The sequence below is a fragment of the Leptopilina heterotoma genome, unplaced genomic scaffold, assembly GCF_015476425.1.
Source record: "Leptopilina heterotoma isolate Lh14 unplaced genomic scaffold, ASM1547642v1 Lhet_6, whole genome shotgun sequence".
NCBI classification, from domain to species: Eukaryota; Metazoa; Arthropoda; class Insecta; order Hymenoptera; family Figitidae; genus Leptopilina; species Leptopilina heterotoma.
The window spans coordinates 6,396,124-6,414,180 of record NW_025111137.1 but is presented as its reverse complement, the minus strand read 5'-3'; the positions used below and the strand labels follow the sequence as shown (position 1 = coordinate 6,414,180).

The 18,057-nt window shown below is 25.7% G+C and overlaps 1 protein-coding gene across 4 annotated transcripts in view; it reads right to left on the bottom strand.

Annotated features, from left to right (window-relative positions):
• LOC122509144 (glutamate receptor ionotropic, kainate 2-like) overlaps positions 1 to 18,057 on the bottom strand; it is a 154,788-nt gene that overhangs the window by 111,332 nt on the left and 25,399 nt on the right. For all 4 annotated transcript variants that reach the window (XR_006302300.1, XM_043622960.1, XM_043622959.1 and 1 more), the window contains exon 3: positions 3,108 to 3,269. Coding sequence is in view for 3 of the 4 variants with exons in the window: in XM_043622960.1 (XP_043478895.1) it covers positions 3,108 to 3,269 (162 nt within the window). In the remaining variant the exon portion in view is untranslated. The remainder of the gene's footprint in view (positions 1 to 3,107; positions 3,270 to 18,057) is intronic.

Genomic DNA, 18,057 nt, shown 5'->3' with positions numbered 1-18,057 from the left:
ATTGAAAAGAATAAAAAAATCAATGCCCCAATGCGCAATTCACCATTTAAATCTATGGATTTCAGAAAATTCATGATTGAATATTTTCTCGATTTAAAATATTGGGAAAGCCTAAACAGTCTGTTTTTTTTTCTTCTAGAATATTGATTTTTCACATATTTAAAATGCATTTAAATTGAAAAAAACAATGTCACTTTTTGATATTGGAATTCACAAGCAAAAACTTCCAAAAATGTATAAATAATGCGTCATATTTTTTGTGCGCTTGAAAAATTTATGGATACACATCTCTAAAGTCGTAACTCGTAACGGTTTTTAATAAAAATTGACTTGACATCTAATCTAATAACAAAATCGAGGAGTGTAATTTAGTTTTTTCGATTTTCGTGATTTGTAATCTCTCTTTCAATTTATTTTTGCAATGCTTAATTAAATATACAATCAAGTGTGTAAAATTATTTGTTCTAATTTTGAATTTTAGTGGAAGAAAAAGTAATTTTCAATTTTCATGATGTAAAATATTAGAATTCGATACATTTAGAAATGAGAATACGTTTCTGGCGAATGTTATAAAAGTAAAGGGTACAATATAGTACACTTGATATTAACCGACAATAATGTGTTTGCTGTTCTCGTAACGATTACGATGGAATGCAATCTATTATTTTCCTTGGTCATAAAGAGACGGGGGCAATAAATTTTCTATTCTTATGGCTTTGTTACTAGTCTGCCGAAGCAAGTTTAATACACTTGTGCTCAGATAATAATCATGACAGAGCTACTTGTCTTTTAAGGATATGTCTTGGAAATATTTTATCTCGATAACTATAAAATAACAAATCTCTCGAATTTCTTGTTTATGCAATTAATTTTCATGCACTTTGATCGTTACGCTAAAATAATTTCATAATTAAAATCATATGCAATTATAATTTACATAATTTACAATTGTTTAAAAAAAGAAAATTTATATTCGATTTTTCAATTGTCAAATACCTTGTCTGAAAATTGGTTTCTAAAAATTGTTCATATCTAATGTATTAAATTTTTTACATTTCAATTCTCAATTGTCAAATACAAATTTAATCGAAGGATTTAAATCTGTTTATTTGTTGAAAGAAAATCGAAATTTATTTTTTAGAATCTCAATGAGAAATTAATTTTCTACCTTGTAATCCAACGAACCAGCAAAACTTCTATAAAGTCAATCAATATTAGAAGGGTTGGGGTGCTCTCTAAGAAAATTAATTTTCGATCTCATAATCCGCAAACTTTAAGTTGTAACAAAGCGAATCGTTAGTATTTTAAATATTCTTATGTCCCATATATCGATATGGTACACAGTGGGGATTTGGGGAAAAAACGGCTTTAGACAAAACAACTTTGTGGCTTCAATTTTTAACGAAATTTAATAAACTTTTTTTTCAACTAAAGCTTATTAAATTCATGAAACTATAACTTCCAGCGGACTCTTCTAAAAATATTTTGTAAATAAAATGAACACTTTATATAAAAAACTAACAAAGTTATCAATTTGTTAATTAAGATTATTTAAACAATAAGGATTTAAATTATTCTACTTTAAATAGAAATAAATGCTAACTTATTGTAATGCTATTTAATAATAGAAAAGCTTCAATTCGTCATAAAAAATCAAATATTTTTCATTCATTTATATTTGTTACTACAAAAGTTAATAAATAATAACAAATTATTATTAATTTCTAATATAATAAATAATATTCTAATATAATAATAATTTCTAATTCTAATAAGTTTTTTTATTTAATATACCATCTAAGAAATAAACATTACTCGAAAACAAGAAAATATAAAATATTTGAATGAAAATTTTTTTTCTTCTTTAAATTGTTTATAACAAATAAGAAAATTGTTTTAATTCATTTTCTATTGCTGCAAAATGAGGGGGGGGGAGTTTCTCAACTAATTACGTTCGTTTACTAATAAATATTGTGAATTTTACAAAAATTACCAAATCAATAGTTTATTAATTAACTATTATTAATTAATTATTATTATTAATTACTTATTAATTATTTATTAATTTATTATTAATTATGAAATAAATATTTATTATTATTGTTATTATTATTAATATTATTAACTATTATTAATTAACTGTTGTTAACAAAATATAAAAGATTTTAATGAAAAATTTTTTCTTGTGTAAATTGTTTATAATAAATAAGAAAAATTTTTTGATTCATTTTCTATTGCTACAAAATGTGGGTGGGGAAAGTTTCTTAACTATTTACGTTCGTTTACTAAAAAATATTGTGAATTTTACAAAAATTAGCAAATTAATAGTATATTAATTAACTATTATTAATTAATTATTAATTAATTATTAATTATTAAATAAATATTTATTATTATTATTATTATTATTATTATTAACTATTATTAATTAACTGTTGTTAACAAAATATAAAATATTTGAATGGAAAATTTGTTCTTCTCTAAATTGTTTATAACAAATAAGAAAATTTTTTTAATTCATTTTCTTTTGCTGAAAAATGTGGGGGGGGGAGTTTCTCAACTAATTAAGTTCGTTTACTACTTAATAAATATTGTGAATTTTACAAAAATTATCAAATCAATAGTTTATTAATTAACTATTATTAATTAATTATTAATTATTTATTTATCAATTTATTATTAATTATTAAATAAATATTTATTATTATTATTAGGAACTATTATTAACTATTATCAAAAATGATCCATTGTAAAAAAAAATTTTTAGTAATAAATACAAAAGTTCATATATTATTTATTAAAAATTGTCTTGGAAAAATTAAAGCGCAATTTAATAAGCTTTAATTTAAAAAAAAGTTATTAAATTTCTTTAAAAATTGAAGCCCCATAGTAGTCCAATGTTTGAAATATTCAATCGATTTTGATTCTTATGAAAATTAATATTTATTATATGATGTTTTTGTTTTTTATTTGAAATATAATCCACTTATAAAATATAGTTTTATAAAATTATTAATTATAAATATTATTATTATTAATTATAGTTTTTAAAATATAGTTATGTAACCAAAATAAAAAATTTTAAACAAAAATTGTTAAGACCTTACCTTTTTTTGATGCGTGAAAGGAGTCATCTTTGGGAACGTACTGAATGTCGTAGACTAAAGTTGTTTTTGGTAATATGATTTTTTCTTTGTTGATTTTGTAAACAGCGTATTTGAATGCCAGCTCGGTGCTGCTGTTTCTTTGGTCATGAGTGAATAGTGCTCCTGAAAAAATAAAAAAAATTATTTCTCACTTAAAATTACGAAGTGAAACCATTTTTTTATTAGTTTTTTTATTATTTTAATTTAGTGGGTACTTTCAGTTTTATTGTGCGTGGAGAATTGGAGCAAGTATTTTTGGGGTGCCTCTTTGAAGCTTGATTCAGAATTCATAGATGTCTCATACAGAAAACATATTTCCATTTCCAAAGTAATTCGCTCAAAATGCCGGAAGCTATTTGTCGAGGAGGATAGACCGGTACGTTGCAGTAAAAGCGTTTTAAACAGGTACGCTCTTAACCTACACCCAGCGGGGATTTTAAGCGCTGATATATGTAATCGCGATATTTTTTAAAGGTCACGTAAAAGATCAAGACTAATGAAAAATTTCTCCACAAAGGGATTTGCAAAAGAGGAGCTAGATGAAGTGACGAAATAGAGCCGCATTTATTCAATGTGCCGACAAAAAGTGTTATCTTCATTTTCCTTATAGAATGCCACATAATATTCCATCATCTTTACATATAGTGGAGAACTTTTTTTTCTTTTAAAAGAAAATGTAAAATGTGATTTTTTTTTGATGGATAATTTTAAATGATGGAATTTTCAAGTACACACTTTTGGAATCAGATCGGAAAATCTATCGTTTTAGACTGAAAGAGACATTCCTTTATCTACTGCAGGAAAATAATCGTTGAGCTAAGCTAGGTCTGGCACGTTTCGCTGATCCGCCTTTTTCCCTTATTTTTTTTTCTTTTACTTTCCAAGCCTTCGGTGTTCTTTTGGTTTTTTTTTTTATTTTTCGTTTTGTGACGCGAGTAACTAATCCATTTACCCGTAAAGAAATGGATACACGTTAGCGCTTTTGTCCCATCCTTTCCTGTACTTTACACTCGTTTTTCTCACACTACAGTTTTCGACCAGAGTCCCGTCGTCATTCTGTTTTCGTTAAGTATATAAAATACTTTTTTTTTTAAAGTAGTACACGATTTGTAACTTCTTTAATTTAAAAAAAGAAAAATTCTTGTTCGTATCGATGGAATTGTGTTTAAATAAATGAAGAGGGAGGGTTTGTGTTTTACATAATCGGCTTGTATGAAAAGCTGGGCTTGGCATTCTTCTCCCAGTGTTCTATCTTATCAGACGAAACATATACTTAAGGTCCATTTAATGGCCTCAATAAAACGAAGTATATTCTTTCAACCGTCAAATTTATTGCACACAATCCTATTTTCATTGGGTCTACTTCTCCTACTGTTATAAAGTATGTAATAGGGCAAGTAAACCACGTGCAATTCCAAATAGGTCAACCACAAGTTTCAAATTGTGCTGTAAGTTTTACCAAAGGAATATTCGATTATGTTGATAAAAAAACATTTAATGCAGCACTGCTATTTGTATTGGAACTTTATTAGTTATTATTCATTAGTTTTATATTAAATTATTAAATTAACTATAATAATTTGAATGTTCCTTCATTCATTCACTTTTTCTGTCCCTCACACTCTGAAGTTGTCTTTTGTTTATACTTTTGCTTTTCGTTATCTTTAGATAGTATAATATATTTACTAGCAAATGTTACGCGCGGATCGTGAAATTCAATTTATTAATTGTTATGCAAATTACAAAATTTTTTATTTTCAAATATAAATTTTTTAAATAATTTCATAATCAAAATTTTAAAAATTTATTTATTAAGTACAAAATTAATTGTTACTGTTCATATTTTCAAATTTTTTTTTCTAATTTCACGAAAGAATTTAATTATTTTCTAAAATTGTAATAAATCCTGCTAAATCAATTATTTTTTTAAATATTAAAATATTTACAAAAATTGAATGATTTTCAAAACAATTTTAATTGAATTCCTCGGATGAATAATGAATTCAAATATTTTTAAATATTTCCATAAATTTCAATTATTTCCCAAAAATTTTAATAAATTCTTCGAAACAATTCAACTATTTTTATAAATAGAAAAATTCTTTACATGAATGAAATTATTTTTAATCAAATTTAAATAAAATATTACATGAAAGACTTTAATTATTTTCAAAAATTTCCATAAAATGCAATTTCAACAAGAATTTAAAATTCTCTAAAAAATAATTCAATTATTCTGAAAATATTTTTAAAAAATTCTGTATAAAAATTAAATTACTTTTAATGCAATTTTTAAATATATTCGTCAATAAAATTGAAAGAATTAAATTACTTTCAAAAAATAATAAAATTCTTGTGATGAATTCAATTATTTTGAATATATATATACTTAATTTTAATAAAATTCTTTAATGAAATTCCATTGTTTTCGAAACAACTTTAATTGAATTTCTCCAAAAAATTTCTTTTTTTTCAAATATTTCTATCAAATTCTTCATAACAATTTAATTATTTCTTAAAATTTTAATGAATTTCTTCCAAACGTTTTTTAATTATTTTTATAAATATAGTAAAATCCTTCTTAACAATTTAATTATTTTTTTAAATAGTAAAATTTTTATAAAAATTCAATGATTTTCAAAACAATTTTAATTGAATTCCTCAGATGAATTCAAATATTTTAAAATATTTCCATAAATTTTAATTATGTCCTATTTTAATAAATTCTTCGAAACAATTCAACTGTTTTTATAAATGGTAAAATTCTTCGCAAGAGTTCAATTATTTTCAATTCACTTTTAATAAAATTCTTCTTCATAAAATTCAATGGCTTGCAAAATTTTTAATTAAAATTATTAATAAAAACTCTATTAGTTTAAAAAAAATCCAAATAAATTCTCAGAAATTCTTCAAAAGAATTTAATTAAGATTTTTTAAAATTTTAATAAAATTCTTTGAAGGAATTCTATTATCATCAAATTTTTTGATAAAATTCTTTGCAACAATTCGATGATTTTCAATACATTAATTTTAAAATTAAAAATATTTGAAAAGAAAAATTATAAAAAAGATAAGAAACAAAAAGCATACAACAACTAACTATAAACTACGAATAGATTAACGGAACATATACTTTATTATTAATAATCAATGTTATAATTATTTTTATTTTATAATTAATTCAAAATTGTAATGACAAATAGAAATCATTAGAATTTTTTTTACTTCTTTTCATTAAAAGACTAAAATTTCGTTAAATATTATGTTTTGTCAAATTGAAATTACACAGATTTTTGTTTTTTACTTCTAAACAAAATTAGAAAATTGTTAAACAACTGTGATTGAGAAATAGAAAATTGATTTTATTTTGCATTATTTTTGTTTATGAATCACTATTTATTTAACAAAATTATTATTTTGTTTTAGAAAAAGAAGAAAAATATTTGCACAATTTCTATTTTTAATCTTATTTTTGGAACAGGATTTTACACAGAAATTAAGATATTCAAAAATTTTAAATTGAAAACTTTTTGAAATGAAGCAAATTATAAAAAATTGTTATAAAACATAAATATATCGATTGCTCCGAGTCGAAGACTCGGAGTGATCGATTTCTTCATGTTTTCTAATAATTAAAGACGATCGTAAGATAAAATTATTATTTTATATCATAAGAATATTGTTACTGTAACTTTATCAAAATTATTTTCATCATCTTAATTCAATTATTATTGTCAAGAATTTTAAATTACTTTTTAAGGAAAATAATAATTAAATTCCTGTGAAATTTTTATTATTTATAAAAATAATTAAATGTTTGCATACAATTTTATTAAAAAATTTGTTTAAATAATTGAATTCTTTTTGGGAAATTTTATTAAAATAGTAGATATTGAAAATCATTGAAATTAGAATAAAAATTTTTTAAAGTAATTGAAATTAGGACAAGAGAATTTTTTTGACATTTATGAAAATAATTGAACTTTAGAGAAGAATTTTGTTATTTATAAAGAAAATTGGGATTTTTACGCGAATTTTTTTTTAAATTTTGAACATAGTTGAATTTTATTTTTTTTTTTTGAAAATAATTGATAGTAAACTAAAATTACAATAAACGTTCTATTTAAAAAATGAGTTGATTTTAAAATTTTCTGATGTTCTTAGTTCACAATTGTGATTTTTTAAACATCGTTTAATTTTATAATTATAATTTTCTTTTCTATATTTAATTTAACTAATATTTGCGAACTTAAAATGTTCAAGTTTTTTAGAGAAGCAGAAACTTTGAGACAGAAAAGCAAATTGTTGGAAATTTTTAAATACGAGAATTCTTGAAACGTTTTGTGCTTCGCCAAAAACAAAGGTTGAAGTTTATGTTAGCTTTTGAGTTACATTGCGGAAAGAATCGAGATTTTTAACGAGTTTTTCGGGATGAAACCTTTGATTTACTTTGTAGAAAAATGCCCGCTGTGCTCTACGCAAGGTAGATGTTGATTCAATAAAGTGCAAATGAAGCGGAAACTGGGGTGTTCTATTTCACATGAGCGCAGTTTAAAAAATCAAACTTAAATTCTTTTTTCTCTTTTTTAAAAAATTAAACTTGTAACATTTTCTCTAGTAAAACAAAAACTTTGCAATAGGATTCATTAAATATTGATCTGTTAGTAAGTTAGTTGATAAAATAGAAAGCAAAACATACATAAAATTATCCATTCTAAATTTTACAATACATTTAATTATCTTCACTAATGATAATTCGTGTTATTATCTAATTTTTTCATTTGACAAAGTTTCATTGAAACCGAATAACTAGGTGAAATTATTGATATTTTAGATCTGGGGGTTGATACTGTAACTTTCCCAATTTCCACTCCCACTTTCAACTCTCACTTCCACTGCCCACTCTCACTTCCACTTTCTACTCTCAGTTCTCACTCTCACTTTCCACTTTCCACTCTCACCTTACACTTTCTACTCTCACTTTTCTCTATCACTTCCCACTTTCCTCTCTGACTTCCCAATTACCACTTTGTGGAGTGTGAGACGCAAGTGGGAAGTGAGAGTGGGAAATTGGAACTGAAAGTAGAAAGTGAGATTGGGAAGTGAGAGTGAAAAGTGGAAAGTGAAAGTAGAAAGTGAAGAGTGAGATTGGAAAGTGAGAGTAGAAAGTGGAAAGTAAAAGTAAGAAGTTGGAACTGAAAGTAGAAAGTGAGAGTGGAAAGTGAACAGTGAGATTGGGAAATGAGAGTGGATAGTGAAAGTGAGAGTGAAAAGTGGAAAGTGAGAGTGGAAAGTGGGAAGTGAGAGTGGAAAGTGAAGAGTGAGAGAGGGAAGTGGAAAGTGAGAGTGGGAAGTTGGAACTGAAAGTAGAAAGTGAGAGTGGATAGTGGAAGTGAGAGTGAAAAGTGAGAGTGGAAAGTGAGAGTGGAAAGTGAAGAGTGAGAGAGGGAAGTGGAAAGTGAGAGTGGGAAGTTGGAACTGAAAGTAGAAAGTGAGAGTGGAAAGTGAACAGTGAGATTGGGAAGTGAGAGTGAAAAGTGGAAAGTGAGAGTGGAAAGTGGGAAGTGAGAGTGGAAAGTGAAGAGTGAGAGAGGGAAGTGGAAAGTGAGAGTTAGAAGTTGGAACTGAAAGTAGAAAGTGAGAGTGGATAGTGGAAGTGAGAGTGAAAAGTGAGAGTGGAAAGTGAGAGTGGAAAGTGAAGAGTGAGAGAGGGAAGTGGAAAGTGAGAGTGGGAAGTTGGAACTGAAAGTAGAAAGTGGGAGTGGAAAGTGAACAGTGAGATTGGGAAGTGAGAGTGAAATGTGGAAAGTGAGAGTGGAAAGTGGAAAAGTTAGAGAATCGACCCCCTGGTTAACAAAAATAATATTTGCCTTCATTAAAAACAATCTATTTTCTAAAAAAATTCCCAAAAATAAATCTTTGCAACAATTGATGATTTCTGCTAAAAAAAATCTATCAGACAGAAATGTATTACCCCCATTGTGCCACCTCAATTTTTTTGCAGACTGAATATGCCAATTTCCATGAGATGAACCTTGTATTCTATTTCAGGATACAAGGCAGAATTAAGAAATGGCAAAATTCACTTTACGAAAACAATGTTTCATCCCCCAACTGATTGTACAAGTCTGTTTTAACGACCCCTCCATATCTTTTACCCTGCCAATCTCTCCATCTTGAATATCCTTTCGCCCTTCTCTTGTCTTTACGAGGCACGAAATTACTTTCAATTTCTCAAAGTGCATTTAAAGTAGTATTGAGATCTAAGTCTCTGGTTGAATCATTATACTTGTGACCCTCAATGAACTACAGGAAGTCAGTTTTACTAATGAAAGCAAAGAGTCTAGAAAGGTCCTTGTTAACACAAGAGATAGAATCCCTAAAGGGACATTTGAGTATCATTCAAAATTCCAATGAATTCTATTAAGATATTTTGCAAAGAAAATTGAGAAGCTTCATTCATGTAAATTAATAAGATTTATTCATTGTAGTTTATTTCAATTTCCATCAAATCTCCAGAATATTTTTATATAACTATTTGCAAATTGCGAAAGTAAATATTAATATTCGTAATGAATTCTAATTATTATTTTTTAAAAACTAATTATCAAGATAAAAATTTTTAAAAAGTGATTAAAAATTCAATTAAGAGTAACTTGAAATAAAATTTAAATATGTCAAAACTTTTTTAAACATTAAAAAAACAAAAAATAAAATCCAAGCAAAATTTTTGGAAAAATGTTTTCGTTTAAGAATTCAGTCAAAAAGTGAACACTCTGTGATTTGTAGTTCTGTGGGGAAAATTATTTTTGCTCTCTTTAATGGATATTTTTTTTGAAGTATACATTTTTTAGGAATATACAGTTAATAAATTAGATTATCCTCTTGGAGCAAATTTGAAAATTAGTAGCGTACGCGAGTAAAACGATTTACTAAGGAAATGAAGTTAAGATAAATTTAGTTATTCAAATGTCGACTGTCGGTTTGGCAAAAAAAAAAAAACAATTTTTATTCAGAGAACTTGATACTCTCATAAAACAAGCATTGATGTCAGCTTACAAAGTACAAAAAAAGGAATTATATTTTTTCCCCAAAATAAATCACTTGGACTGTTTTTTATTTCAAATCTAAATTAATATTGCCACATCGGTAATTTAATAAGTAATGGAATATTTTATATTTAATTAGTTTGTAAACTTTATTTATTTTTCTGAAGAATACTTTTTTCCATTTTGACTAAAAAAAATTTCTCTTGAAATGTAATTTTAATCAAAACGATTTTTACAAAACACAAACGACTTTTATCTCTGTGCGAACAAAAGTAAAAGAAAGATTATATAGGTAGGCGTGGAAGAGTTGTGAATGGGGAAAAGAGACTGGGAGGAAACGGAATTAATTTCAATTGTGGGTGACGGAAATGGCGAAAAAGGAACAGCAAAAGTCTAAATGCCACGGGCGGACTTGGACGATAACTATAATCGAATGAGGAAAGTTAATCGAACCATCATCATACTTTATATACGAATTCAACTTGAGCCTCGAAGAGAAAACGCGCTGAGCTTAAAATTTCATAAGGAATCAGCGCTGTAAGCACTTTCATTCAAACCATTTATATTACAACGATATAAAAGCTTTTCTCTCTTTTTCAATAAACAACAAAATCATAAATGCTCCACGATTTAATAACGCTTACACCTTATAATTTTTTTTGCTCCAACGCAAGATAAGATAGAAATATTAAAAAGTATGTTTACTGATAACATCGTTAAGAAAATAAATAAACAATTAAATTAATTTTACTGAAATTTATAAAACTTTATAAAGTGTTTTAAATAATTAACTTATATTTGTGATTGTCAATTTTATTTTTGTCGAATGGTAAATCGTAGCTTACATTTGTAATTCTATTTAATTTAATATAGATTTTTTCTTCCGTTGTTAAAGTATTCTTAATTAATATTAATTAATTAATTATTAATTAATATTAATTAATTAATTATTAAATAATATTAATTAATTAATTATTAAATAATATTAATTAATTAATTATTAAATAATATTAATTAATTAATTATTAATTAATATTCTTTTATTATCTTTCTTTTTGCACATTTTCTGCTTCTCAATTACAATTCATAAACAAATTACAAGATTTAAGTAAAAAAAAAATGTCATAAATCAAAATTTGTTTAAGAAATTTTAAATTTATTATGGAAAAAATATTTACAAAATTTCTATTTGTTAAAAACGATCGTAAAATTATTCGAAAACATTAATTACTTCTTTTTTTTAATAAATATTTAATCATTATTATTTTTCCACTGGAATCAAGATATTCAAAAATTTCAAATTCAAACCTTTTTGAAATTTAACAATTTATAAGACTATTTATTATAAAACATGAAAAAATTGATTACTCCGAGTCTTCGACCCGGAGTGATCGATTTCTTCATGTTTTGTAATAATTTAAAGATAACCGAGTGATAAGATCATTATTTTATATAATAGGAATATTTTTACTGTAATTTTTTCAAAATTACTTCCATCATTTTAATTCAATTATTATTTTCTAGAATTTTAAAATAAAATTCTTCTTTTAATCGATTATCTTCAATAATTTTTGAAAAAGTTCTTTGAGAATTTTCAAATCTATTTGATCACAATTCAATTTTATGAAATTCCAATTTATTCAGAAATTCTTCAATTGAATACGTATTAAAAAATAAACATTTCAGAAAAAAATTCAATTAAACTTTTTCAAAATACCTAATTAATTTTACAGAATTCTTGGTTATAAGTGTCAAAAATTAAGATTTTCAAAGAATTTAATTTGAAACCTTTTCAAAATTCAATAATTTCTTAAAATCCATGCTATAATGCCCGTAATGTTTAATTATTATTAGAATATTTGAATAATAAATATTCAAGTCTAAAATTTTAACTGAAATTCATTTTTAAATCAATTTCATTAGAAAAGTCTACGAGAATTCAAATAGTTAAATACAAAAATAAATAATTCATTGAAAGTTATTTAAGATTGAATTCTCATAAAGTATTTTATCAAACCATTTTTAAATAATTGATTTCTTTGATGATTTTTAATAAAATTATTGTTAAGAACAATCACATTTTTCCAGGAATTCGATTAAAATTGTATTAAAAAATAATTAAAATTCGGCGATGAATTTTATTTATGAAAATAATTGAATTTCTTAAAGGAATTTTATTATTCATGAAAATAATTGAATTCGTATAAAGAATTTTATTATTTATGAAAATAATTTAATTCCTAAAAAGAATTTTATTATTTATTAAAATTTGATTATTTATTGAAAATAATTAAATTATTGCAAAGAAATTTATAAAAAAATATTGTAAATAATAGTAGTATTCATATGAAATTAAGGAGAATTTTTGAAAATAATTGAAATTTTGCTAAAAATTTTTTTAAAATTGAATTTTGCAAAGAAGTTTATTAAAAATTTTAAAATTAATTGAATTTTGAAAAATAATTTGATTACTTTTGAAAATTATTGAATTTAATGCAATCATTTATAATTTTTCCAAAATTCAATTTTTTTTTAGTGTTTTTGAGTAAAATGCGTCTATAAATCCTCTACTTTAAAGGTAACCGGGTGATAAGATCATTATTTTATATAACAGGAATATTTTTACTGTAATTTTTTTAAAATTATTTTCATCATTTTAATTCAATTATTATTTTCTAGAATTTTAAAATAAAATTCTTCTTTAAATCGATTATCTTTAATAATTTTTGAAAACGTTCTTTGAGAATTTTCAAATCTATTTGATCACAATTCAATTTTATGAAATTTCAATTTATTCAGAAATTCTTCAATTGAATACGTATGAAAAAATAAACACTTTAGAAACAAATTGAATTAAACTTTTTTAAAATAATTATTTCTATACAGAATTCTTGGTTATAAGTGTCAAAAATTAAGATTTTCAAAGAATTTAATTTGAAACCTTTTCACAATTCAATAATTTTTTAAAATTCATGCTATAATGCTTTTAATATTCAAATATTGTTAGAATATTTGAATAATTTGAATAATAAATATTCAAGTCTAAAATTTTAACTGAAATTTATTTTTAAATCAATTTTTTTGAGAAAACTCTACGAGAATTCAATTAGTTAAATACAAAAATAAATAATTTATTAAATGTTTTTTAAAATTGAATTCTCATAAATTATTTTATCAAAACATTTTTAAATAATTGATTTTTTTGACAATTTTTAATAAAATTGTTAAGAACAATTATATTTTTCCAGAAATTCGATTGAAATTGTATTAAAAAATAATAAAAATTCTGCGATGAATTTTATTTATGAAAATTATTGAATTCCTAAAAGGAATTTTATTATTTATGAAAATAATTGAATTCCTAAAAAGAATTTTATTATTTATTAAAATTTGATTATTTATTGAAAAATAATTAAATTATTGCGAAGAAAAATTTATAAAAAAAATTGTAAATAATAGAATTCATATATGAAATTGAGGAAAATTTTTGAAAATAATTGAAATTTTGCCAAACATTTTTTAAAAATTGAATTTTGTCAAGAATTTTATTAAAAATTTTAAAATTAATTGAGTTTTGAAAAATAATTTGATTACTTTTGAAAATTATTGAATTTAATGCAATCATTTATAATTTTTCCAAAATTCAATTTTTTTTAGTGTTTTTGAGTTAAATGCGTCTATAAATTCACTACTTTTTAATAATTAATTACTTAAATTAATTACTATTTAACAAATTTCAGAAGAATTTAAATTATTAAAATTTTCAAAACCTCTGTAATAAAAAATTATCTGGTAACGAAATATTTTTTAATTTTTCTTTTAATTCAAAGCTATCGTGAATGTGCGATTTAGGCGAAGGAATTAAAGATTTTAATTCGTCGTATACAGTTTTAGCCAGAAAATGAGTTGAGCTGTTCACAAGAGAGACAATCGGTCGAAGAGTCACATTTTCTTTGTGGATTTTTGGCAAACCATAAAAAATTAAACCATCGTTGTGTTTGTCATAGTTAATTGATTTTTATGATACTTAACATAATTATTAGAATTAAGATTGAAGAATTTTTTAAAGGATTTTAAAGATTGGAATCATGTACAGTAATTTTAGATTTGTGTTACTGTTTTATCTGTGACAACATGTCCTTAATATTCTAATTCTGGTCGAAAGTATTCACACTTATCCGGTTGTAATTTTAATCCAAAAATTTTTTATCTTTCGATGTAATCGTTACGATAAAAACTTTTTTTCTTTTAGAGAAAAATAATTATCCACTTTAGATGCTGCTCAGATTTTAATTACTATTAAAGATTTAATTGTTTGATAATGCTTAATCCTTTTAAATTCTTGATTCTTTTCCTGTATCTGCATTTTCCAATTGACCTGGATGTTTACTACTGCGGTGTTTTTGGTTTGCAATAAAAATGAATTTATTTACCAGACAAATATAAAATTACTATTACATCAGTAGCATAAATTGATATTTTGTACCTAATTATAAAATTAGGTAAAATTTTATAATAAAATAATAATTTTGTAATTCACAGAAATTTCTGGAAAGTAAATTAAAAATAGAAGTCTAGTTGAAACATCCTTCCTTAAAATTTGTGTAAACTATGATTCTTAATCAGTCGAGTTGGCAAAATCAAGTGCCTGGAAAATTGAGTTACGTCTCGTTAATAGTAGAAAAGGATGAGGGGGGGTGGAGTGAGGATTATCGCCACTCTATGAGAGGGTAGCGACTTAACGTGGGATAATTCCTTGGGTGATTATAGGGCTCGTTTTGAGCCGACTACACAACTCGGACTTTGGTCAACTATCTATCGTCGAATGTATGAACTAGTTTTCAGCCAAGCGTGAAATATATCCACTATTCCAGCCCCCTTTGTACCATTTCCCCACAAAGAGACAATGACCGTTTTGCTGTTTTGCTTTGCACCCTCATTCATTGTACTTGATTCAAAAAAAAAAAAAAAAATTGCAAAAAATAAATCTACCGTGAAAAATTATTTCACCATTGAGAAAATTCAATAGATAAAATTTGCCTCGGGGTAAACTTTTAGAAAAATTCATCTTTTTTTTTCCCTGTTTATATTTTGTGGTGGAAAAATATTCTTGTCCGCAAGGAATCGTTTGCTATCAACGAAATTATTTTACACAATCCCTCGTGTACCGAAGGGAGGAATTTATTTTTATATCACATAGTTTAAGGTTTGAATTTTTTTTTCACGATAGTGATAGAGATCTATTTATCTTGAAATTCTGAAATTGATGTACAATTTTTTCCTTCCATTATACAACATAGATATATAGTGGTAAAGTTGTTTTTTTATATAGTGGTGGTAGAGGAGCTTGATTTCTTCGAGGAAATTCTTAGGTCGATGCTTTCGCCTACATGACTGGTGTCTCAATTCTCACGCCGTCGATACCAGGATTGAAAGTTCGATGGAGTAAGTTTCTTATTTTTCCTTTTGCCCTGGTACCGTTTTTCACGCTAACCTCGAAAATGGAGTTTACCTAAATTTCTTTTAGCTTTTTCTTGACGTATACTTGCAGACGAAAAACGACATTAAGAAAATCTTTTTGCAATCTGTCACGTTTCGAAAATATTATTTATCGTAACCTACAATAATAGAAAAATTGATAATATTTTGTAAAAGTATATCATTTTCTATTAAATACTTTTTAAAGTACTATTTTTAACAAAAAAATAACAAATTGTGAACCGATACTGGGATGAAATTATACAACGTTGATAGTGAGCTTGTTCTGTCAGAACCATTTTCTACTTGAAGACCCGAGCAACCCTAATTCAATCCGATCGAAACCGTAGCGGTGTCAACTGGTGCCAAGTGGTTACTAGGTCGGATTTTCTATCTCTCAATTCCCTGACCAAAATCGATTAACAATCCCTTACTTTTTTGACACTAATTTTCAGTTTCAAGAGAAACTTTAATTTTTAAAGAATTTTCAGGTAACTACATCACTTTTTGATGAGGAAATTTTTGGAGCAGATGAAACTAATACAACCACTGTAAATGAACGGATCTAAAAAGGTTTCAAGATCTGAGTTTGGCAAATAATATATTTTTGTAAGCATTGTATTTTTCTCATTGCATTTCAAATAAAATTTCAAGTAAGTGAAATTGGTTGGTTGATGTTTTTTTCTACTTTGAAATAACACTTGTCACATTACACTGTAAAATTTGACGTTTTACTTGTGTTTGAAAACTAAACACATGACATACTTCGCACCTACAAGACATACTGAAAGAATTTTTCTATGAGTCGTCTTCATGTTTCACTATGAAACATATTCAATATCTTACTGAATCATAAAATACTTCTTTTAGGACTTTAAATTGAAGAAAACGATCAATCATTAAGACAACATCAATCATTAAGACATTGTAACAACAACTTTCCACTTCATTGATTTTATTTTTTAATCTCTTCGAATTAGGAACTCTGAAGATTTAATTCAACTATATGGTTGTCTGCCGATGGTTGATAATCAATTACCAATACTATAATTTTATACAATTCTCTTCCTACCAATTTAAGAGATAATTGCTAGCATCTTGGTAACATCACTCGTTACTAACATAAAAATTATAATTCAATTGTATCCCTTACAACCGTTAACCTGTACAACATCGTTCATCGTTAAGTGCATTATCGTGGAGTACCTCCCGCATACAGGTATATAGCTCCACAGTTCGCCATTGAATTCTGTATCCAGATCACGTTTAGCCAATGTCGATGAGCGATAGAGAACTCATCTGCCGAACTCTGCCAGGGTCAAAAAGATCCAAGTGGCCCCCTCGATTTGGAGTGGAACATTTCTAATCCCTAGTGACAAAGACAGGTCACCACCAGAGTTGAAACTTCAATTCACACAGCGAAACACAAGTGCTTCTTACTCAGCATGCGAATTTTATCTCTGTCTGGGGAGGAATAAAGACACCTCTGTTTAGCGTGGAATTCCTTGTAGAATTCTATAAAACTTCCTCCACAAGATAGACAATGCCCAGAGTGCAATAGGTGCCCAAAAAAAGTGCCCAATGAAGAGTGAGTTAGCTAGAATAGGTCTGGGACCTGATTTTAGTTGGGAACTGATTCCAGAACAAAGTTATATCTAACCTGTACAAGACAAACAACGTGTTACGGATTAAACAAATATTTTTCAGACGGTCAAATAAGGTAATGTCTTGTTGCATTCAGGATTGGTTCATGAACACCATGGCAGACATAGGGCGCTTAAAAATATGAATATCATATTGTCCCCTTGCAAGAAACCCTATAAAAGGTGTCGTCACCCTTTCTGAATTCATCAGTCCAGGAACCGTCAGCAAGTTAACTAGTTGTGAACTGCCACCAACTGTCCCCTTCGACTGTCCAGAAATTACCAGCGAATTAATTAGTTGGAAGAATCAACGACTCTAAGAATAATTCAAAAGGTAAAGATGTACCACATTTAATTTCCGAAATTGATTGAAAAAAAAGTTTCCATAAACAAGTAGATTTAACAATTTTTGATGACTTCGAAAACCTTGGAATTGTTTTAATAAAAAAGCAATAAAATTACGTGACTATTTTATTACAGATTTGTTGATGACACAATTTTGCATAGTAATGCAATAAAATCGATTTTTAATAAAAGTGTTATTAAAAGATTTATTAAAACCATAATATGTTCTGGTTGATTTGGGATTTAGGGATTTATACGTATCCGCACCAGGCGTGCAACGTTCAGCGTGAACGCTCGATATGCCGTGATAGCGATAATTAATAATCTACATAGTCAAGTTAGTAGCCTATTCATCTCAATGCGTGGAGATTTGAATCATACATTGTTTGAACAAAC